Source organism: Tenebrio molitor, chromosome 7 (assembly GCF_963966145.1).
Source record: "Tenebrio molitor chromosome 7, icTenMoli1.1, whole genome shotgun sequence".
Lineage (NCBI taxonomy): Eukaryota > Metazoa > Arthropoda > Insecta > Coleoptera > Tenebrionidae > Tenebrio > Tenebrio molitor.
This window is the reverse complement of record NC_091052.1, coordinates 10249189-10273952: the sequence shown is the minus strand read 5'-3', so window position 1 is coordinate 10273952 and position 24764 is coordinate 10249189. Positions and strand designations below refer to the sequence as shown.

Genomic DNA, 24764 nt, shown 5'->3' with positions numbered 1-24764 from the left:
TGCGTGAAACACCATACTCAATTCCATTTTACACAAATGTGATTTTACCCATGAGAAGCATTCTATGCTAACTAGATATCAATACCCCTCGTATTGCAGCTCAAATTACATATATAAACATTTTCAATAAATATACGTTGCAGATAAATCAAACTGATTGCTTTTTCAATTTTGAACGTCGATATTTCCCGAAGTGCAAAATGTCCCAAACCCGCAAACCATCCGGTCGTGGGTTGAATGGGACTATCGCTTAAGCAACCATCGCAAGAACTAATTCAATACATCAGACATGTTATGACAGATAATAATTTATAGACATGGGAACAGTGTAATTGTACACTTTGTCAAATAAAATCCAATTACAGTCTGTATCCGGTGTTTCGGGCTTGCGGAAATCTTTACGTGCCGAGAATAGTGGAGTTTGAGAATCGCGTTAATGGTGCAACAATGGTCTTGATTAATGATATACAAGCTTTTGTCTTAATTGATACGTCTTATTCTTGCAATATTCCGCATTATCCGCGACAGAAACGTCGGAGGTAATGAGTTCTTTTAATCATTGCCTTCTCTACATTTATCGTCCCGGAAAAAGATGAATAACCTCGCAATTGCAAAGCGGTCGGGCTGCGAAAGCCGATAATTGGACGATTTTATTTTTGTCAACTGTAAATATCAATAAACGTTGACGAGCGTCTCCGAAAGCTCTCGTAACTAGCCATTCAAGCTGCACAAAAAATTACAAAGAATTTGTTTCGCATTATCTTGTCTCGGTGAGCCAAAGCAGTCACTCTTTTTTTCTTTCTGGATCGTAAAAATTTGTACAGCAAAGAGCCACTACAAATAATAATTGTAAATAAACGACGACTTGATGAGGCAGCGATGCACTCTACTTATAAAGCGTCAGAAGATTTTCTTAAAAATATTTGGAAAGCTACAGAGCTTAGTGGCGTCCTAACACCTCCCCCGACTCCAACAGCACTCGCGATGACCAGACAAGTTCTTCCAAATGAAGACTGATTGGCTCTTCGATCTTATTCCGTTAAAACAGATGCGGCTGATCCGCATGAGCAGATTTTTGGAATTCCTGGCACCATCAACAATCACAACTGTTTCATGTTCTTCGGATTTGCTTTGGTTTGGTTCGGTAAGTTGGACTGATTTATGTGTCGTCGCTGCAGCTTACTCAAGCGGCTTAATTGAAAACATGTCAGAAGATTTGTGAGTTCCTCCAATAGGAATTTATGTGGCCCGTCGATGAATAATTCATTCAAAAAAATTCTAATCAACCGGGAGTATCGAAACCTCACTGTAATTTTTTTTTTACTGGTCATCGCAAACTTCTCCCACGTTTCGTGTACCAGTTAATGCGAATCGGATTCGATGGTAAGTGAGAAAGTAGAACGTCTGCCTCAAGGGCGTAGTTACTGGCATAACAAGCGGTTCCCATTTATTACGACTCAATGTAATTAAACACAAATTTGCTATTTTACGTGCGTAATGTAATTTAAGGCACTACAGTTCAGCCACAACTTAACCGTACTCATTATTTATTTCTGTTTGAGTAACTATTACCCCGGCTTTAAGATTAAATAGGGTAATGAAATGTCAACATTTAACACGGAATGTCATGCCTTTGTTTTACTTTAAACCATCAATTTATATTTAGCTCGCAGTCTCACCCTCTTTCGGATAAATCGCACCTAGAGATCCACCCTCGCCGGCAACTATTCTAACTTACCCCATTAAGATTTAACGCGGCGATGCCTCTACAATTTTTACACGACACGACAAGTTTCCCGACTAGATGAAGAAGTCGATGCAGGGAAACCGAGGCAACATATTTTAATAAAAGTTTCCAACTACTGGAAACTAGCCGTTCTCTTAATGTAAATTACCCACTTGATGTCGTCTTGTTCCGACAATATAAAACAATTTTGCAATGTAAAACAGCTCCTAACAGAATTAAGGCGATGGCTTCGCTTCATGGTGAAAGTGATGAATTGCGGTGGCACTCTTCACTCACAAATTCGGGTTTATTTTCGAATCATTTATAACATATTTTCCGCTTAAAGTGCTTTCAAATAATATGCTGTCCAGAAAACGTCAAAGCGAAATTCTAACAAAAGTGAACTACTTTAACGGTTAAGTTGCGTAAAATTCAATTTTATAATGTTTGTGCAAGTTTTATCGACAGCTCCAGCTGCGTGGCTTTTTTCGCCAATAACTCCAAATAACACTGTTTAATAGACACGTGAGTAAACTATGTTGCCTAACAAAAACTCTGCAGACAGGAGCATAAACTAGAGACTAGTTTTGCAAAGTTTTATCTGCAGGACTTTTTTAAACTCGCATCAACTGCGCCATTTTTCGTCATTTTTTACTTCTTCCTTCCCCCACAAGTGGATTAATATTAAAATTAGTTTAATTCCCTGACTACTAATGGACTCCATTGTAACCTTCCCTGAGGGAGTTAATCAAAATTAAACACCACAGACTGAATTTTCTTGAACAGATAAATTCAGTTATCAGAGCAAAATTTATATAAAAATTGACGAGTGGGATATAGACGATATTAACGCGCGCACACAACGAAGTCCAAGGCCGAATTTATTGAATCACACAAGTGCGATAATAATGTAATACCTACCACTTCTGGTGTCTACATTCTTTTAAGAGCGTTCAGAACATTTTAAAGTGGACACATTTTAATTTGCATAATAAGTAAGTCAATCCGAAATGGGTGCTGATTATTTATTTATTATTTATTCAATCCTGCCAACGCCTTAGCTGAGTTCTTTGGACGAAAATGTGTCTTCAGTCTATGAGTAACACCGTCAGTCGTTGTTTTAGGTATCGTGTTTGAAAATCTAAAGCTTGTTTGACACCATACTAAATTTTTGAGAAAATTTACTAGTAAATGAGAGAGGACCAATGAACGATCAGGATCTGACAAAGACAGACTATGATCCTGATCGTTCATTGGTTCTGTCGAGGGTCTCTCTCATTTTCTAACAAATTTACTACGAAATTTAGCATCGTGTCAAACAAGCTTAAGATTCAATAATCAACAGCTCATTTTATTTTATTTTCGGCTTCCCTGACTGGTAAACACACCTTTACCTTTCAATTTATGTTAAGATAGGGGCTGTGACTTCCCGATAGATGTTGTAAATTCCTGGGGGAGTACGGTAAATTTACGTTTAAATTACCCGTTTTACAGTTACTTTAAAATTAAAGTGTTCATACGTTACTTTAATTTAGTGTAAAAAAACACTTTTGCATGTATTATTTTTCCGATAAATGTTTTTTTTTTAATTTTTATTGAGTAAAAAATCATCATAATCATAGTATCGTATCGGATTCTGTACGTCAAAAAGTTTGACATTATTTGTTATTTCATAAAAATGTGCGAAAGTGCAAAATAAACCATTTGGTCAGCCGAAAAGTCTAATACAAATGTCGTACGGTAGGCATTGGTAGGATTTTACAACCTCGGCTTCGTCTCGAGCCTGAAACCTTCTTTTCGCGCTGTAAAATACCCCTACCGTACTCTATAAATCACTATTAACATTTTCCATTACTTAATGTACCGTATTGTAAAACATTCATTATCGCCCGACGTGTGGTAAAGTGAACCATTACCTGTCTAAAACGAACGATATAATTAGGGTCTATCGCAGCCACGTAAAGAAATATATTTAATTATCTTTAATAATAATGCTTTCAAAACTGGCAACCCAGATTCATCTAAATTTTACTATGCAGAAAAGAACATTGTCTTGTGATGTAGCGCTCCTATAAGAATCGACTATCTCCAATAAAAAGAAAAATACATTTATTCAGCGTCCGTAATGAGTTTCTTACGAAAGATTTTTTTACTTTCTTTTGCTCGCAAAACAAATAGTTCTGTGAAAACTTTCAGTAGAAGACGCAATGGGCGGACACATTATTCATAAGATTCAAATCCTTTTGACATATTTTCATTGGGGAAAAGTTGACAAAGGTAATGATGTCTTTCGATAACAAAAAAAAATTCTCTTCATGTTGATATTTTCAATTTTCTGTTTCACTTTTTACCGTGACAAAACACTAAACGATGTAATTTCTTGTTTGCAAAATGACAGGCATTAAACAAGTTAAAAGTGATGGCATCCCAACTAATTTAGTTGCAGTTAAGGAGCTTACAAAACACAAATTCTGAAAGATGCAAATTTAATCCTCCGTGTAAACTTTTTGTGTTTTTTTGTTCCATTATAATGTACATTTAGTAAATTAGCGCTGTTCACTAGAGCATTTACTCATTAAACGAAGGTTATCTGACAACTATATGGTGGCGTTCCGACATTGGAGAAAGCGGAAACAATCTTGCTTTAACATACTCACTGCTGAATCCACATTATGAATATTTACTTGCCGAGAAATATGAAATACGCCACGACCGGCTCACATTTTATACGAATTACATAAACCGCATTTGCAAGTAACTGACGCAGAAACTGATGTAATTATTTCATTTCTGAAATTAGTAATGAATTATTTATTGTTTACGTTGAACCCGTGGTAAAAAGTAAGAGTTGTGGTCCTATTACTTTTAAAATCAGTCACATCTTTCGAGGCTAACGAACTATTCGTCGACAACACGTAATGCAGGATTTATCTAACTATTGACCTTTAACCAGAAAATTGGTGTTTTGAGGTTTAGCACAACCGAAAGCTGAAAACACCAATAAAATGATAGTTTGTGATGGAATAGCACAAGGAAGAGCACGACAATATGAAAGAGTGAAATTGAACAGTTTCGGTGGCACGTGCGAAACAGAAATTTTCATGCACTTTCCCTTTTGAAGCGTTAAATTCGTTCTTTTATTATTCCGCGGCGCCGTTAAGAAAACAATGCCAGAGGAAGGTGCCCCTGCAGAATTCCAAACACACGAGATATGATTCAAAAAATTCGCCCTCCAGCGTGCGAGCTTGGATTCAGCGAGAAATGTGTCAAGATCTCGTCGTCTTTCGGTGCTAAATGCTACAATTAATGCAGCACCGGCTACGGGACTTCGAGTGTGAAAGTGGATAACGAAGTCTGCAATTGGGCTTGGCCGAACTCACGAGACGAGAATGCACACACAGTGGGGTGCGGCTTATATATAACAGTCCTCACCAACGGGCGCGTTCCAGTCTGATATGATAAGTGGTTAGTTTTGTACAAAATGAAGTGCGCCGCTGTTTGTTTTGTCCTGGTGGTAAGTGGGCTTGTAGGCAATTCCAGGATAAGTGAAATTTGTTTATGCAACAGAAATGTAATCGCAACAAGCAATAACCGGTCCCGCACTCTATCATACAGTCTTGTCGATCGAAATAACCTTTTCGAAGAATGCGAACATCTCGCGGTTGCACTGAAGTCTTTCAAATTTGACATTAGCGCGTCTCAGACTCTTCACTTTTACCTACCCCGTTCGAGGGACATTGTAACACTCCTGGATATGACGTCACGACCGCATCGGCCTAACCGTCACAAGACCTCAAATTTGAGCTGGATCAAGGAACTGGAACACCCCCTCGCGACTCTCTTTTCACCGAGTAATTATAAATGTAAATTCGTTTTGTAAAATTTCAACGTAATCAAGAACCAGTTGGCGTTAAGTAATAAGTGGAAAGCGAGATTTTTTCGGCCGCTTTTGCCCAAGTTTTTGTTTATTTTCACATGAATAGTAATCGAAAGTTTTTCTTTGATTTCGCTCCAGTTGTTGGCATTTCTAATTTAAAAAGTGCAAGGTTTCTTCGATTTTTTGCCGACACTAATCTAAGTTATCTAAGCATTGTCGGTACAACTCTCTTCTGGTTGGCTCCGGGCACCAAACATCCTTGGAATACCGAATACATTTTTATCTGAGATAGATATTAACCTTGCTCTTACTTTTACTGCACAATTTTGGTATCAGCTCGCTTGTAAAATGGTGGTCCACGCCTTGCTTTTGTACAAAAATGAAAATCGAATAGGCTGTGGTCAGATTAAACAACTCATTATGCAACTGATTTCAATTCCAGAGCTGCTCCACTTTCTTCATTCTCAAAATTTTGTGTTGTAATAGTTATTATAATATCGAATATAAACAGACAATCACATTTACATACGTCAATTAGCGCTGGTTCTTTTCTCGTAAATGGACTCCGGTCAAGCGTGCTTGTGTAACACATTCTTACCACTTCATCAAAAAAGCTTCTGGTCAATCAAGTCAACAGTTTTTTCTTCGTTTCTTCGAAAAACTCCAAAGTTATTTATAATTCAAGCCCCCCCATGAAACTCCACATAAAATACTCCCCAAAGAAAAGTATTTGTAATAGAAGCAGACTAGATCAAACACTTTTCAACATTTTTGGTAAAAAGAAAAATTAGAAATATGTTTTGCTACTACAAGCAATAATTATTAATTTCAGAAATGTGTGTTCTTCGGTAAAATGAACTTATTTCTAAATTTTCTGGAGTTTCCTCGAATAATTTACAACATAAAACATTCTGTAATGTAAGTTCTATTTCTGTCAAAAAATGTACTTATCAGAAAATTGTCAAAACTGAAAACTAGTTCTTAGTGTATTTAATTTTTCAGGTGGCGCTGAATTCATACAGCACACGTGCCCAGCTACCTCCGAGGTTGAACATCCCTGGTGCAGTTCTGGTAACGCAAGCCAGACCTGCACCTTTTAGACAACAAAGAGTCCACGGAGATTCGCCTCCACCGAGACTGAGAAGACCAATTCCCCACGCAGCTCCGGTTCCTGTTCGTCCAGTAATCGAAGAACCGGAAGAATCACCCTCTACCCCTAACAGCAACAACAACTTCGATGATGAAGTAACAAAACTAGGAATTTCAGCGTTGCAATCTGCTGTACGACAAGCTGCTAATCCTGAAGAGGAACCAAATCGGCCGGTGCAGTTCAGACCGGAGAGACCGATTCCTGTCCTCAGACAAGACGTTAGGGAAAATGGTTCGCCGTCACCGAGACCCGCACCTGTTTTGAGACAGGACCACAGAGAAAATATTCCGAGGCCGTTGGTGAGGCAGGAACCTAGGGAGGATCTTCCCCAGCTTGTGAGACAGCCGCAACCCGTGAGACACGCACAGGTGGGTCAAAACAACACAGATTTAGAAGACACAACGAAGTCGTTGCACAAGAGTGGTTGTTGACGGTGTTTTGGCCATGAATTTGCAAAGATTGACGATTAATTTAAATCAAAACGAGTTCTCGACGTGTCAGCGCTATATTTATCTTGTGTGGTAACATGAAGCCCACGATGTTTGGGTCGCGTTATAAGAACGTTGCCTCTTGTTGTGTAAGACATTTTTTCAACGAAACTGGATTGTAATTTTCTGGTTTTTGGAACACCGGTATTGTTAGATTAATTCAAGACTGTTGTGCAGGTACGTCAGCAGATACCTATCCAAGCGCCTCAACCCGTCAGACAACCGACCAGAGGTAACCACCCCGCTAGGCAACCCTCTCAGTACTTGGATGACGAGGGTGGTCGTCCGACATCGTCGGGAAGGGGGCGCAAACCACCGGTACAGATTTTGCGGAAGTACCGCAACGACAACGCTGACGGTAGCATCACGTGGGGCTTCGAGAATGAAGATGGCACGTTTAAAGAAGAAACGTTGGGTATTGATTGCATCACCAGGGGGAAATACGGTTACATCGACCCCGACGGTGTAAAGAGACAGTACTCGTACGAAACTGGTAACAAATGCGACGAACCTGACGAGGATGAGCTGCTGCAAGAAAGACCATTGCCTCAAATCCAAGCCCAACCCAGAAAGCCGCAGTTTAGGCCCCCTGGTGGCCAATTTTAGCTCTAGTTAGTTGTAATTTTAATGCCATATATCTTCCAACGTTTGTTGTTAATAAATTAATTACCAAAACAAAACCTCGGGACTTTATTATTTATTTTTATATCAAAATGACAAATGACTTAAAACCAGACACAATAAAATCAAGCAGAAATCGTCAGTAAGGTCTCTGGCGATGATTATTATAATTCTGAGAGTACCCTTTTCGCCCTCCCGTGTTCCACGAATCCGCTGGTGTAATCGCGATGTCCATAAAATCCCCTATTGCAAACCTAGCCTGGCTCAGAGTTTTCAAATCATCTGGGCATTTAATACCAGTAGTGGTGCTCCCAATTTCCCTCATTCGGTAAATCGGCACCCGCATATCTGGAAATACAAGTGAAAAGTTAAATTTCGTTCCTTTTCTTCGCGCCTCAGGGTTCACTTCTTTGACTAATTGCGTCAACTCGTGCAAAGTGGCGTCTTTCCAGGTATAGATTTGGAGCTCGTTTTGGGGGGTGTTACCCTTATTGTAGTCGGTAGGTTTGAAGTGGTAGCCGGTTGATGATACGAAAACTCGCAGCAAAAACGGACAAACCTTAAAATTGAGTGTTAAATCGAGACGAACGTTTGAGGTTAGGAAGCGTCTACCTTTTGTCTGTCCACCGCGTCGTCCTTTTTCTCTTCAATGATAACATCCACAGAGGTCATTCTAGCACTTTTTTTCTACTCGTTTTGTTCACTTAATAATTAAAAAGTAAATTGGGAGTTTTAAAGAAATTAAGGTTAGAATTGGTTTATTAAAAAAATCGATGAGCGCTGGTGAGGCGGCGCCACTTGTCAGCAACTGTATCTGTAAGCATAAGCGGCGTTGTTTCAAATTGATATTCTTACAAAATCAGTTTAATTGCCATTTAAAATCAAAATTCAAGAATCAGTGGACTTACGCTTGTTGCATATAATATTATTGTTGCGTGTTGGCCCCAAAAAGATTTGTTTCTTTCGACCACAAAACGAACAAGTACGACTACACCACTGACTTAAAGGGCGTAACCAGAGGCGTAACAAAGTTATCTAGTATTGTCATTACGAACGAAGATGATTGGTTCAATGTATCGTATGACACTTTCCTAACCTAAACTTTTAGTTAAAATTAAACCCGAAAATACACAAAAAAGCAGCCTCTGGCATATTTCCTCGTAGTTTCATTAACTTCTGTGTGAGTATTTTATTTATTAATTCGATAAAAACAATGTCAACATTGAATTGCAAGTAATTTCCATTAATCTTTATTGACAAGTTTTCCATACGTATTTACGATTTTATCGCGAGTAATGACTGAAAATAAGTTAAAATTTGCAATTTGCGTAGGGTAAATTAGTGCCGCAGTCATTTGATAAGCAAGAAATACGAAGCAACACTTGCGGTAATTTTAGGTTGTAAATAGATAACTTGTTTATAACAAAGTAGAGTGGGGAAACCTGCTATATAATAAATGCAATTTTGATGAAACCGATTTGTTATTTAACAACATAGCTTGTAAATTGTTGACCGAATTTTAGGTTTTAAAAATGGGCGAAGTGGAGCCCAACGTTATTGCAGGGCCTGAAGTAGAACGCATTATTGAAGGCTCCTTAGGCGAATTATTACTACTTTTACTGAAAACTCACTATGATAATATTTTGCAAGTAAGTGTTTTCAACTGTTCTACCATTTTTTGTAAGATAAGACTCTTATGATGTCCAACATATCAACTATAATACATATTTCTCTTTACATTAATTTTGTATTTTGTAAATGTTTGAAAGAAACTAATTTATAATAACTAAGTTATACACTACATGTTTTTTTTGTCTTAAAATCACCTTGAACCATGGAACGATCGCAACAATAAAACCAAAATTAATTGCACATGATTTAGACCTACCCACGTTATGCAAACAATTTAATTTATATAAATAAAAAATAACAATGCTCCAAACGATAAAACCGAATTTTTAATGATGCGATTTAATGTCTGTTGCCTAAGAAAATGCGCAACAAATCTTTCCAACAACTCGTTACTTTTTCATAAACAATAATTACCTGAAGGTCCAATTTTTATTCCTGCTAACTTCCACAATTACTACTTTTTCCTTTTTTTACAAAATTAAAAGATTCTTTTTTCTTGCAACGTTTAGGTCGATGCCTCAACTGACGAAGAATTACCAGCAAATTTATTACTAAGTCGCGCAATCAAATTAGCAAAATGGTTTAAACAAATGGGTATAGGTGTAGGAGATACTGTTTCCGTAAACAGCGAAAACAGACTAGAATTTTGTGTAGTGCCAGTAGCCGCATTTTTCGTTGGGGCGGTTTTCGCCCCTTTAAATCCCGATTACACCCCAGGTGAGTACAAACGTGCAGATAAACAAACCAACGTTTGAACCTTGTAACATTTGATAACCAATCTCATCACTACTTCAAGTTCCACGATTTTTATCAGCCTATTATTGATCAAGTGACTTTTCATATAACAAGTGTTCAATTGAATTGTTCATCAAGTTGGCTATGACTGTATTTTTTAAGAGACAACAACATCGTAAATTAAGTTGGTTAGACAAAGATACCGATAAAAATCAAAGCCAATTTGATGAACTTTTCAATTGAACACATGTTATAATACAATAAGTGGTCTATTTTTTTCCGACAAAATTTGTAAGACATGAAGCTTTTGCAACGAAAATTACACGAGTCGACGAAGGAGAGTGTAATTTTCAAAAAGCAAAAGCTACGAATGTCTTAAATGACAAATTTTGCAGAAAAAATTAGACCACGAATTGTATTTTTATCTAGTTGACGCAACCATTTGTACCCTTAATTATTATAGTAAAAAATAATGTTGAATGTATGGGATGTTTATTTAAATTTCCGGCCAAAGTTGGCGTTGAACACTCGATTGTGAACACACCACTCGTGTAAAAACACAAACAACGCAAAAACTGAGGTAAGATTTAAACGGCTGATGGGTTCACGATCTAATCTTCAACGCCAACTTTGACCGGAAATTTAAATGAACACCCGATAATATGTACTAATCATAAGGCCTTGTCTGTAATTGTAAAAATGTACATACCAAGAGACACGTGTAATCTATGTATGACATTTTTTAATTAGTTAGCTTATAATTAAACAAATCGCAAAAGAAGAAAAATGGCCAATATTTTTAGACTGTTGTCAATGATGAATTGCAATTATTTTGATTTCATAATCAATAACTAATCATTTGACTGTAAAGTATATCTAATCATTTAACTAGGGACAGTTGAACTTTGGTGTCCAAAGGTCAAAATGTGACCGTTACAATTGTTTTTTTACAAGGTTAATCCACTTTTACCAGAAAATTAATATTTTATGACTCATTAAATGGCGGCAGTATTAAACAATAGCAAACAAAAAATGCTTTTTTCTATAATTGATTCAAAAAATTGAAATTCACGCATAATTATTTGTGCATGAAGTGGGTCATTTTTTTACGTGTATTTTTTTTTTGCATTGTTAGTAAGATAGAAACCATAGAAACCATACAAAACAGTGTGTGAAATGCGATTTCACGCACACGACTATTTCTGTTTTTCACTTCACGTACTGTTTTTTATCAGTTACCTAGTAACATGGTCACTGCATTGAAACTTCAGAGTTCCTTCAAAAATTTGAATTTTTAATTTCAAATTTTTGAATCAGTTACAGAAAAAATATTGTTTATATTTCGTGCGTGAAGACGTTTTTGTGCATTCAAAGGCTTATATACCTCGACCTTCGTCTCGGCGTAAAAGACCTTTTCATGCACAAAAAACACTCTCTTCACGCACTTAATATAAAAATAACTATTACCAATTATAGTTGATGTCACATTTAATTGGTTCAATTTTTAGGCGAGTTGAAACATGTTCTCAATCTGTCAAAACCGAGAGCAGTTTTTTGCTCACCAATAACCGTTAACAAAATGACAAAAGTACAGCGCGACCATCCGTTCCTAAAATATATCGTGTTGTTTGGAAAAGACAAGCCTAAAAACAATCGGGTCATGATGTTTGAAGATATCATAGCAGGTAAAAGCCTCTTAAGGGAAGTAAAAAGTGAAGACAAAACATGTTAACGTAGGGGCCGATCCTGAAGACATAGATGAAAGTTTCGAAGCGGCAGCGGTGGACCCCAACGAAACCGTAGCCACAATCTTGATGTCATCAGGAACCACAGGCTTGCCCAAAGGTGTGATGTGCACCCACGAAAGCATGGCAGTCTACGTAGACATAATGAGAACCACCATGGCTCAAGTTATCGAAAACGATGACCCTAGCGACGCCATCATGGGCCTCGCGCCATTTTTCCACTCGCTAGGTTTCATGCTTATGTTCCTGAACATACTCAGAGGCAAAAAGATGGTCGTTTTCAGCAAATTCAAAACAAAGACCTTCCTTGACGCCATTATAAAGTACAAGGCAAGTAACTTGTAGCAAAACACGACAATTATAAACCTTGACGTAAATTTGCAGATCCAGCGATTAGTGGTGCCCCCGCCAGTCATGTTGGTACTGCTGAAGCACCCGCTAACGAAGCAGTACGACCTCTCGGGGATCAAGGAGATCAGGACTGGTGCTGCCCCCATGGGAAAAGACATGGAGAGGGAACTGAAGGAGAGATTCAAGGTGGAACACGTGTCTCAAGGTTACGGCATGACCGAGACCACTTTGGGCACTCTGGTCAGTCCCATAGGTAAAACAAAATTCGGATCCGTGGGGAAGATAGTCCCGGGGATGATGGTCAAAGTAATAAATGTTTGTTTGTATTGTTGTCAGGCGTCAATAAAAGTTTTTTTTAGGTAATTGACGAGAACGGGAAGGCTGTGGGGGCATACAAAGAGGGAGAGATTTGTTTCAAAGGGCCTCTGCTGATGAAGGGTTACGTCGGTGATCCCGTAGCCACAGCCAATACCATAGATAAAGACGGGTGGCTCCACACAGGCGACGTAGCTTACTACGACGAAGACGAGTACTTTTACATCGTCGATCGGATCAAAGAACTCATTAAGTACAAAGCTTTCCAGGTGAGTCGATCGGGTAAAAGAGCAGGGGAGTTTAATTAATTAGGTGTTCAGGTCGCACCGGCGGAACTGGAAGCTTTGTTGGTGACTCATCCGGCGGTGGCAGATGCCGCTGTGATCGGATTACCGGATGAAGCAGCCGGAGAATTGCCACTGGCGTATGTAGTGAAAAAGCCAGGTAAAACCGCGACCGAAAAAGAGTTGGAGAAGTTCATCGCAGGTAGGGAGAATCCGTGTTGCGTTCATTCGATTAATTCGCTTTTGCAGAGAACGTCTCTTCGCAGAAGCGGCTCAGAGGAGGAGTTATTTTCGTGGACGAAATACCCAGGAACCCGTCTGGAAAAATTCTCAGGCGGCACTTGAAAGAGAGAGCCGTTAAACTCAAAAAGTCCAAGCTTTAAGTACTTAAATTTTGTTGTGGTGATATTTTAATTTAGTGCCATCGTTTGATTAGTCTGACTTGTTGATAATTTTATACACCTTTGTTCGCGTTGTACGTGTACGACTGCACAGCAGAAAATAAAAAATGTACAAAAGAAAAGTGGCGGGGTTTGATTGAAAGTTGCAAATGACACAGTGTATAAAAAGCGCTTCTTGTATTAAGAAATCAGAATACAATATTTACAATACATAAAGAGTTTCGATAAATTCAACTATGTCACAATAATCAAAATAATACTTAGTAAAGTGTACACAAAAAATATTAATGGGACCGACGATCCACTTAACACTAGTATTTTGGCTTGTAACCTCTTATAATGGAAGTTAAAATGTGAATTTGTGAACTGAGCCTGTAACAAGAACAAAATTATTGTGAAAATTGGGGTTTCTCTATTTTGAGATAGCTTCGCAAATGAACATCGTAGAATTACACACTTTTAAACTGGACAGTCTTTATACGCAAGGATCAAAGTCGAAATTCAATTTCCTTTGAACTTGACGGTTTTGTTAATCTATCTATTTCAAATATTTAATACATTTTCTTTTGATAAGGAAGCGTTAAATTCAACAATAAACTTTTTATCATTTAAGTGGGTGTAGGTACATACAGATACACTTACTGGATTAGGATATAAAAATAAACTTGTAATATTTCAAACAAACCTAGCGCCAAGCTGTCCGCTTGACTTTGAATGGCATATTACAAGATAGATCTATTTTTATTTCATCACGGAAAAAAAAGTGAATTTAAGGAAGATATGTAAAATTGTGCAGAACCCTGCAGAATTTTCCTACTTTGATAAAATAAATCACATGTTTGTCGTCATCAACAGTCGCATCACCCAGGTTCGATCGTCGTACAAAACTCGTATTTTACTACTTAAAGCGGTTCTCGACTGGTAAACTTAACGTTGTTTCTTCACAAGCAAACAAACCTATCCATCTTCTGTACAAGGAACTTGTTTAGAACAAATTGACCAATAAAATATGTTTGACGATAAAAATTAAAATAAATAAGTCGACCATATAACAATACATTCACTTCACAATTTGTTTATCATTTGGAATTAAAGCACAACTAATTAGTGTAATTAGATCAACTGAAGATACGGATTAATCGGAGTCGTCATCTGCGCCCGGGTCGAACCCCGACAGGTCTGCCGACTGCAGATGTCCCTTCATCAAGGCGTATTCTATTAAAGCGAGGTGACAAAATATGTACTGATCAGGCATCTGGATGGAATATGCACGTTGTGAACGTATTCTTTCTACCGTTCCTCGTATATCTGCAGTCCCCAAATCCTCCAACCGCGATATACAAATGTCCAAAGTACAAAAAGTACCTGAAACCAAAAACAATCAAGACAAACCTCGCTCCCTACCCGACGAACCCACCAGTTCTCCCAATCCCCGCGCTACAGTGCACCACGATCGGGGGCCCCCTGGGATGTCCCGCCCACGTGTCCCCCAACGCCACCACCATCGCGTTCTGTTTCCTCCTCACCCGCTCCAAGAACTCCAGCATCGCCTTGGCCGACCTCGGGACTCCGTAGTCCGGCCAGGAAGTGAACTGCCAGTGCGACACCTCCCTAGATTCGTCCGTCTGCAATTTGTCTTGGATTACGTCCGCCACCTCGACACCACCGCTCTTACTTTATTGTTCACGAGGGAGACCGTGGTAACTGTGTAGTCGGGTTCGGCCTCTACAGCTATCGTCTTCACCGTGAACTGACCGTACGTCCCTTCGCCTCCAGCGTCGCCCTCCCAGTACTGGTGACACTTGGGGCGCCCTCGTTCCATCACTCGGGTCGTCATCACTATCACTAAAGTATGTTGTTCCCAGATCATCCGCCAGAACTCCGGTGTCGTCTTCGGCAAGGGGCCTGCAAATCAACAAGAAAACAATTTGGAAATCGGCTTCCACTCCTGCTGGATTGATTTCGCAATGACTCATACAACAAAAAATACATCAGCGAACCGTCTGGTATTTATTTTTCTTGCGGAATTCAGTCGAATCCGCAGACGAAATACAAACAAATCCGATCGTGTTTGTTAAAAGAAACCGTGGAATACTCGGTGGCACCACTTTCTAATTGATCAAGCATTGCAAACAATTTACCATGGAACATTCTTTGATAAATGCAATTTCACTCAGATTAAAAAAAAACTTGTGAAAAACGTCAACCTTCACGGTTTTCCAATTGCGCAACAAACAAAAACATCCACATGAACGTGTGTGGAAGGCCATGCGCGCGTCCGAATGGAAAAAATAAAACAATTTATTTTACGAGTTTAGAATCGAATTGAAATTGTTCTATTGAAGTTTTCAAGAACGCGGAGATGCATGACCATGGCCTAGCTCAACGATGCGGCGACCACGCACTCGTACGGACGTTGCAACCGCCTGGCCTAGTTTTTCTTTGCACCAAGCAACAAACAAAACAAATTTGTTCGAAAAACTCTGTGTGTAACAGATTATTCGTAATGATCAATTTCCGTGTTAATTACGAGCGAGTGTAATCGTTAATTCGGTGCGAAATGACATATGGAGAGATAGAACAAAAACAAAAATATGCCAACAGTTTAGCGGTAATTTTATTGTGGGCTCAGTCGTTAAGCTGGCGCGATAAAAACAAAAATATTGTTTTTTGGCATTATCTGTGAACGTGTCGACTGCGGTAAATTTATTCCCAATCAAGCGGTCGACAGTTTGAACGTTGGGACAGATGGCGCTAATGTACTAGTCATCCTGTCCTGTCAAGTCCCCCTGACTTATCTCTCCTTACCTTGCGTGTTGATGAAAGCGTTCTTCTGCTTGTATCCATCAACGAAATTGGCATGAATGTAGTCACTGTCTTTATCACTATCAACTTCGGAAAGAATCACTCTACTATGATCGTAACACAGCACGTCAGTATAACGATTTTTGGGCAAGTTGTTTTTCATTTTGGCCACGTTGAACGTCCCATCCGGCGGTCTGGATCGTATCTCGGCGTACTCCTGCATCAGTCCTGAACGCCCTCTGTCTTTCACGTAGTCGACCAGCTGGGGCATGGTAAGGGCGGCACCGTCGCCGTGCAGCGAGTCGTCATCCGAGAAACCGCTCGACGCGCTGCTCGGCGGATTCAGATTACCTTCTTCGGTCCAACTGTCGACGTTTATGTTATTGGTCGATGTCGAAATGTCGATTTCGGTCGGGGTGCGGATGCGCTTCTGCGGTGATGGCGTCTTGCCATCTGCAATCAGGAAACGGTTATAAATAGAACGCCGATTGTCATCGCAACTGACCGTAATGCGGCAACGAGGATTCTTCACGAGTGGTCATTGACTGCAAACAGAATGACAGCCAACCATTATGGTCCAGGACGAGAGAGCCTCCTAATTGCGTGGGCAGAGATTCTCGAGGGATGTGGCTCGACAGTTGCGCCACCGAAACCGTGTACACTCTCTCGCGAAGCTTCTCCCTCACGAAGAGCCGCAGGATTTTGAACGGAGCTTTGAACCACAAGGGGGCCGTTACTATTAGCACCTTTTTAAGCTTGGCCGGATAGCCGCCCTGCAAAACAATTTACAACACACGAATCAACACAAAATGGGGAAAAAAAAAACTGATGGCGACAAATGGTACCGCCGCTTGTCACATCATAATGTCAGAACGCGTTGATAAATTGTAAGTTAATATCCTGCGTGACTGTGCTGATGTAAAACTGGGCGTCGCAACCGTCAAGAAAATTACATTTGTCTTCGGAAAAACCCAACGGTGTTGTTAATGTATTTATTTAATCATGAGAGTCTTCAAGATCCGAAGAAAAATTCACACAACAGTCTCTGCTGCTGATTCAGAGTGGCACCACTTGGCAGAGCCCTCCACCAAGTGTTGTTACATAAATCGCGGTGTGAATAACGCTTTCGAAATAGCCACCCGTGTTGCCAATTTGTCTCCGTCCGCGAAATTTACCATTTCTCAAACAAACCCTCATCGACTCGTTGACCTTTCGCAACACATCACACCTTGCGATTCCATATCGCTATGAATAACGAAATGACCCACATCACAACACACACACCTACATTGTTATCAGTCCGTACGTGAAAAATTGCACTGACCTATTGGCTTTCTTGTGGGCAAATAGTGTGACGTCCGCAACTGTAAATTACCGAGATGAGCACCGGAAGCGCGTAATTCGACGGCGAGTCGTGCGTTCCTCTTGCTCCGATTGGATAAATTCCGGCGTGCCGAAAGAAATTCGCCGGAAGAATCGCATCGAAGGAGGGCGAACCTACGCAGCAACGATTTCACGTTCCGAACGAAATTTTACGTCGGCAAAGAAACGCACTGACTCATTCGTATTTTTAAAAATGATTAGATTACCGGGATGTGTGTTGAGACAATGAGGAGGAAGTCTCATCACATTACTGAAATAGGTGACTAAATTACGGAATCGGCGCTCGGACAAAACGAGGGAAGGAACGTGGAAATTGATCACACAAGAGAAAACAATTCACAATGAGACAATGTCTTTCGACGCGACAACATCTGCACACTTCTTATCAACAAAAATTGATACCAGCAGTGACATTTGTACTTCTTATCTTAGTCGATACTTCGTCGTTGCTGGTTACCACGAATCGAATCATAAATTACTGCAGAAGACGAAAGGTCTGCAACAGAGATGGACACAGATGCTGCTCTCACCTTCGCGCGATTGTCCTGACAGCTGTCACAATGTTCAGGTTATGACAACTATCTTCAAAGCGGCAAACCGTCACAAATTCGACAAAACTTCCCAAATGAATTTGGCACGAAGCCGCTCTCGCGTTCGTTCGACCGACATCATTGACAGCTGTCAATTTTCAATTGTATTATAAAATGTTTCTTACATCGTGGTTGGCTGTGAAATTTGCCACCTACAATACATTGTGTAACTGTACCATAAAAAAACATAAATATGCATAAAAGTAAATTGAGGTGTTTATTTGATTGCATAATAATAATGGTCTTTAAGATTTAACGTAATTTAAAGTAAAAAAATCTTCACAAATAATTAAATTCAAACCTCGCAACAAATTTCGTGTATTCAATTAATTAAAATTTTATTGAAAAGTGACAGTGTTTTAAGGAATAAGCCATTTTTCTTGTGGCTAAAATAAGAAATTGTTTATCTTGACGTGTAAACAAAATATTTACTTGCCACAGTAACTAATGCAGTACGCGAGAAAACTCTTTTACTTTCTTAGCTAACTCAAAACACCTTAATGAATCATTTGAGAAAAAATATACAATGCAAAATGACAAGTGTAAGTTGTCAAATGTCAAATTTACAAATCCAGAAGAGGCGGCAAATTTATACGCATAGCATAAATCAGGGCCAACTACGATGTAAGAAATATTCATTTATGATAACCCTGTATTGTAAATTCGTCGGAAACGGATTTGGCACGAATTTGCCGCTCTCACGTTCGTGCGACCGACCGTCATGACAGCTGTCACAATTTTCAGGTTAGGATGACTCACTATACCTGCAAGCATTTTAAATTCGGACGGGGATCAGCATATGCAGACACTCTGTAGACTAAATAACGAATTCGATAAATGCCTGGACGAAAATAGACGCCAATAAAGGACACAATTGTGTTTTCGGAGCGACAAAAAAAGTGACAAAGCGCTACCTAACTTGTGTAATTCGACGGGTCAGAATCAATTGTGATTGTTTTTTTTTCCTCCTCCATCTGGAGCAATTTTCTCGACGAATGGATTCTTCTGGTCGAAGAGACGAGATGACTTTTGTATTCGACCTAATCTGACATGAGAAAGATGAAATCTCTGCGGCAGCACCGCAAACTACCCGAACGTTACAAGTGAAAAAAAAAAACACTTCCCAACGTATCGGTAAATTTACGACACGACACCGTATGCATAATGACAATTCGCAACGGCAAAATTATCTTATCGGCGGTTTTTGACGGTGCCCCCAAACAGACCGTTCACCTACCGAAAATACCCCAATTAGGCAGCATCCCTCGTCGCTTCCGTCGCCGAACAAACGATACTTCTTATCAGTTATCACAGCACAACGAAAACAATTACATTCGACGCCGCGCTTACGCACGAACTTACGTAATTTTGAAGCTGTCTTACCTGGGGTCGGCCGTCCCCTTCCTGTGCTCTCCCCTTTTCGATCCACCAACACACCCCTGTAGCACACGGGGGTCGGTCCGTTCGCGGTGATTTTTACCGGAGTGAATGTCGTCGAGCAACAGATCAGACGTTTCGTCCGACTAAATCGATGCCCGGTGTGAGAACGCCGCGACGCCGCGGTCGCTGCGTCTGCGCACCGCGCCGCCGCTCGACGCCGTCCGATTTGAATAAAAAATTCGCGTTTCGGGGGCGGAATTAGCGACTATGTAATTCAGCGAAATGTTTACGTTCCAATTTGGAATTTAGGCGCGCACAAGACACGCTTCCTGGCACGCACTTCCGAAACTCTCCAAACACGGTTGTGACTCACTGGAATGCGCTTCCAAGATTACACCGTCGACGAAAACCTCCAAAAGAAACGAATTATCATCACGGACGCACTGTTTACTCGGTTACGTCTCGAGCACGACTCCTAATAAGCTCGAAATAATTAGTATAACAGGTTCATATTCGTACAATTAAAAAATGCGGTTGTGCGCGCTTAATCACCGCAGTAAGTAGGTTCTCCTGCGGAAAAATCGTACCATTGTGAACGTACTTTCGTTGTGCCCGTTTTCCACCTCGACGATGCAACACTTGTCGGATTTTTGTAAAATGACCGACGCGTGCAACAACAAAAAAAATGCTAGAATTGCAGGAACTGAACACAAGAGGGAGGAAAGTGCAATGGTAACATAAAATCGACAAACAAAGCCATTATTCTTGATACAATAGAAATTACAGCGAAATGTATCTACGGAACAATATAAGCGAAATATGAAAGTGCTGCACAATAACTAATGCTCAATCGGATTATACAGAACTATTAATTTATATTACGCGAATCATAATTATGTCGATTAAAATGTAAATATCCGTATTATGCTCGAGTTGACTCATGTAAATGCAAATCCTTGCGAAGATGATCATCCTATAAATAATTCCTATTGATTAAATGTTAACGCTGCGAGACAAAGCCTGCAGCTGTCAGTTTCAAAATTAAAACCACCGAACAATTAAGCTTCAAGAATCATGAACCCACGATCAAAAAATAACTTATGTATTTGCGTTTCCCGTTGAAAATCCTTTGATGCTTGCTAATCGAGTCAACACGAGCAAAAGTACAAAGGTCTGTTTGCACACTTACGTGTTTCAACGCTTTTCACAAACCATACTGACGCCCTTGCTCTCGCCGGGGGCGTACCGTGGGCGTTTCGCCCTTTATTCGTACAAAAAAACCGAACGTAATAATATTTTTTGATGAAGGTGTTTTTTCGAGCGACGTAAATCTGTTTGTTTAGCATGGAACTCCCACAAACACTCATTTTGTCGACGATAATAAGGGAAATATGAATCGCTACCTACTTAATTTAGCAAGGTCAAGGCTACCGTCATTTACTTTGAAAACAATTAAATGAGCCGACCGTAATTACAAAAAATTACAGCAAACAATGTGGGAGTCGCAATTTCCGAAGTGTAAGGTAAACTGGGAAAAATTCAAGAAACGGTGTTGTTGTTGTTGCGATTCTAAGACGCGCTTGCTTTAGCGAGAAATTGATCTTATTTTCAGCTCGGAAAACATTTCCGATTTGTTGCGACGAGTATAAATAGAGGGGTTTCGTGTAGGCACCCATCCTTACTCGCACGTTTCGTAATACCAATTAAAGCCATCTGCAAGGAAAGGACACGATTTTGTGTCACCGTTGACCACCGCACGGTCGTCGACAAACAATTTGTGTCAACATTAACCATCAGTGCATAATTTTCTCCGATTTGATTCTTTCGACACGACTTGTTGCTTGCGGAACAGAATCCAACGCATTCGCGATGAATTTGAACATGTGGGTTGGTTATCTGCCCTGCTAATCAATACGGTACGTTTGATTTGGGCCACGAACAAATTAAAAATCAATACGATCTTCGCCTTCGACGTTTCAATCATGCCGAGAGTGACACAACAGTTGGTACTGACCTTCAACAAAGTGAGAATCTTCTGGGAAAGATCGTAGTCGAAATTTGAATACTTGGAATTTGACATGTCGTATATGAACACGATGCCCGCTCTCTGCGTGACGGGATTCTGAAGTGCAGCATCCAGCTGATAGACGACTCCTTGAAGAGTGACTTGATGGGTGCTGGTCGCTGGTTGGTGCTTGTGAGCGGTGAACACAGCTATTGCGGCGTCGGCGGCATCTCTTTTGGGCTACGCACAAACAAACATGTTTGTAAGACGATGACAGACAGGTAATTGCAGTTGTTGGCAAGTACCTCGACGTAATGACACTTGCTCGTTTACATAAAAATTAACACGGTTCGCGTGAGACCAGATGGCACGACAACGGAAGAATTTCGTCGTTGCAAAAGAAGTAAATCTGGACACGGTCGACCTGTTGACGATTACAAACCCCAACTTTTTCGACACCGGTAATGGACGGCACCTTAACCTACAAGCTCGACCGACGTCCTAGTCTTCACATTATTGCTGTGACACAATTGAAATTTTCGTCACCGCCTTCGAACGACGATCTTACCAAAATTGTAAATTTCCCTGTAAGTAATTCAGACTGAAGGGGTTCCTTGAGGGGGTCGAAACATTTCAATCCTTCTCGTTGTCTGGTTAGTTCGTGCTGTTCGAAAAGCACCAAGGCCCTAAGAACGTCAAACTTTCGTGCACATAAGAATCTGACAGCGGTGGACCAAGACACCGGTCCTAGCTTCCTCCTGTACTTGGCGTTCACTTTCTCGATGAAATCTTTCGTTGCCTGCAATAAAAAAAAAAACAATTAAAAAGCGTGAACGAAACACCTACACTGTAGGTTTTCCGGTTGTGGCGGTTTCCATTTGCGCCTCGGAAAATGAAAACAATTACCATTAAAAGCAATAACAAAGTTAGTCATGGAGTGCGGTGCAGGCGTAAGTCACGACCCGAGGAAAGTTGTCGATTATTAAAACGGAAGTCGCTCTTGCCAAAGCGTCTCTACCGGAAACTTCTATTTGCGTCCTCATTTAATGAACGTAAAAATAAACAGCACCATCTAAAACGGGTGCCATAAAATAGGTGGGCACACTGTCGTGTTTAGAATGGGGCGTCTATTTTTCATTTTATTTCGTCAGTATTTTTACACCGTGGAAAGGATTCACGGAGTCTTGCCGCGATAAAACGCCGATTAGTTTTCAAGGTTCCGAAGTGTAACCAACAGCTGCGGAAATTTTGTACAGCGTCGGCTTTTCGAATTCTCCAACTTTGAATTAGCTGTGCACCGCATATCCGGAAGCTGAGATGAATAAATCCGTGGTGAGATGCGCACGTGACGAACAGAAGTTCACCTCACAGAACCAAATAAAATTTGAATACCTAATAAGGAACGGAAAATCGTTTTGTATGTAAAGGTTACGGTGCGGTTTCCATTGATGCATCATCACAAAACGTAATACCGCACGCTTACCGACATATCCGCCACATAATTGTAAAAAAATCGTTTTTTCAATTTTTATTCGATTCCACCCACCGCCGTTATCGTTTACAACTTATCTCAAATTACGGTCATTATACAGCAATTTTTCTCTTGACATTCGAAAGTCCGGCCAAATTGTTTCGTGATTGATTCATTTATACGGCGAAGTGAAGAACACTATTCGCGGGAAATGTTTACGTGAAATTTTCCAGATGATCCGAACATATGTCTACTATAAAAAGTTATTTTGGTGAATATAGGCATGTCGATGCGCCGAAGACGCAAGATCTTTAAAACAAATTCCTTTTATTTGTAAAATAAACAACGCACTAGATGGCAAACAGACATTGCAAGACCGAAGACCGCGATTCTTGAGAACCACTAGTTAATAAAAAATCCCCTTAATTAGCTTTTTTATAACAAATTGATTTACGACAATCGATTCAAAGTCACGTTGCCAATTTGCAGAATAACCACCCATTAAAATAAGTAATCGGCAATCACAAAGTGATTTCAGAAAACTACTTTTCTTGCAAAATCTACCAGTTCTCAATTTGGGAACTTGCGATTAAAGTGTAGTTAATAGCAAATGTTTACGTGCGTATTTAAATTACAGCTTAAAATGATTGGAGCCACAAATTCCTCCTCCTCCCCCAAGTAATTCAAATCTGTCGTAGTTTCTTACTATTCTTATCGCAAAGACTGTGTCAAAGTTTATTTGCCCAAAATCTAAGGTCATTAAATGTCTACGTTTATTGGAAATAAATTAGTTTAATTATGGCTCATTTTCGTTAAATCGATCTGCTACAATTATTGCACTTATTGCAAGAAGATAAGACGGATGATAAAACTTATCAGGTTGGACTGTCGTTTATATAATGATGAATCCAAAAACAAGGAACTGTTTTATAATATTGAATGGTACAAAACTCAGATATTTCTCATTTCCGGTTGAATAGGATGTAAATTTTTACACAACTTGTACATGTTTTGCCTCTTTTAACATTAACACCATCGAATAAAAAATAAATTGATTTGGTTTATGTCTTTTTTAAAAACACCAATTCAGGAAGACGTAAAATTTCATGGATTTGGAAGTTTACAAACTGAAAAGATGATGAATCCTCACGTCTTTTATGGACTTGTTTGGTATATTTACAAGTTTAACATTCTTTGGCAACATTTAGAACACAAAAATACGTAAACAACAACAATGCAGCGCCACTCTACAGGTAGTCGATAAATATTTTTGTCCAAGTTGTTTTGCTTGTTGTTTGTAAAAGTTTTCGACAACAAAACCATCGCAACAATGACTAATATGTGTAATTTGCGTGGGAAGGAAATATAAAATACACAATTCGTAATTTAACCAAGAACACCTACCCGTTGGTCGTGTTTCACTCTCGTTCTACGTAGTTCTGTACGAAAGAGTTTCTCTTATTTATTTTTTCATAACAGAATGGTTTGGTAAAAGGTTGCGGTATGGAATTAAAATAAAAAAACAAGTTTTTTTACAAACTTACTTCTTCTTGTTCTGGGGTTAACGGAGCAGCCATCATTGTACACGCACACAACACACAACTCCACACTACACAACTCTTTTACAACAATCTACAAACTGACGGGAGAGGAAAACCGCGCAACATAAATTACACTAAAGCGACGTCACGTGACACAAAAAGTCCCTAGAAGCTACACAGGCAAATAATAAAGTAAATCAATAAATTGACCAAAGCGTTTTATTTATAAAATGTTAGACTAGTTTGCAGTTGTAAAATAGAGTC

The 24764-nt window shown here is 39.6% G+C and overlaps 4 protein-coding genes across 5 annotated transcripts; 2 read left to right on the top strand and 2 right to left on the bottom strand.

The window, feature by feature from the left end:
- Positions 1-5083: 5083 nt before the first annotated feature.
- On the top strand, positions 5084-7921 carry LOC138135536 (uncharacterized). The gene is made up of 3 exons (XM_069054293.1): positions 5084-5240; positions 6606-7121; positions 7419-7921. The coding sequence occupies exons 1-3, from the start codon at positions 5208-5210 to the stop codon at positions 7845-7847; spliced, it is 978 nt and encodes a 325-aa protein (XP_068910394.1). The 5' UTR covers positions 5084-5207; the 3' UTR covers positions 7848-7921.
- Position 7922: 1 nt separating this feature from the next.
- Positions 7923-8751, bottom strand: Bin1 (histone deacetylase complex subunit SAP18). Its single transcript, XM_069054296.1, has 2 exons — positions 8475-8751; positions 7923-8421 (listed from the first exon to the last, which is right to left on the bottom strand). The coding sequence occupies exons 1-2, from the start codon at positions 8532-8534 to the stop codon at positions 8002-8004; spliced, it is 480 nt and encodes a 159-aa protein (XP_068910397.1). The 5' UTR covers positions 8535-8751; the 3' UTR covers positions 7923-8001.
- A 158-nt stretch (positions 8752-8909) lies between these two features.
- On the top strand, positions 8910-13447 carry LOC138135534 (luciferin 4-monooxygenase-like). Of its 2 annotated transcripts, XM_069054291.1 has the most exons (9): positions 8910-9042; positions 9386-9511; positions 10004-10211; positions 11738-11914; positions 11967-12304; positions 12359-12631; positions 12685-12909; positions 12961-13126; positions 13174-13447. In XM_069054291.1, the coding sequence occupies exons 2-9, from the start codon at positions 9395-9397 to the stop codon at positions 13305-13307; spliced, it is 1638 nt and encodes a 545-aa protein (XP_068910392.1). In that variant the 5' UTR covers positions 8910-9042; positions 9386-9394; the 3' UTR covers positions 13308-13447. The 2 variants fall into 2 exon arrangements, with proteins under 2 accessions (XP_068910392.1, XP_068910391.1); XM_069054290.1 differs by lacking the exon at positions 8910-9042 and having other exon boundaries at positions 9100-9511.
- A 40-nt stretch (positions 13448-13487) lies between these two features.
- Ptpmeg2 (Protein tyrosine phosphatase Meg2) lies at positions 13488-24614 on the bottom strand. The gene is made up of 8 exons (XM_069054289.1): positions 24504-24614; positions 22057-22287; positions 21498-21728; positions 16636-16903; positions 16134-16583; positions 15001-15230; positions 14743-14950; positions 13488-14690 (listed from the first exon to the last, which is right to left on the bottom strand). Exons 1-8 carry the CDS (start codon positions 24537-24539, stop codon positions 14461-14463), a joined length of 1884 nt encoding a protein of 627 aa, XP_068910390.1. The 5' UTR covers positions 24540-24614; the 3' UTR covers positions 13488-14460.
- Positions 24615-24764: the final 150 nt, after the last annotated feature.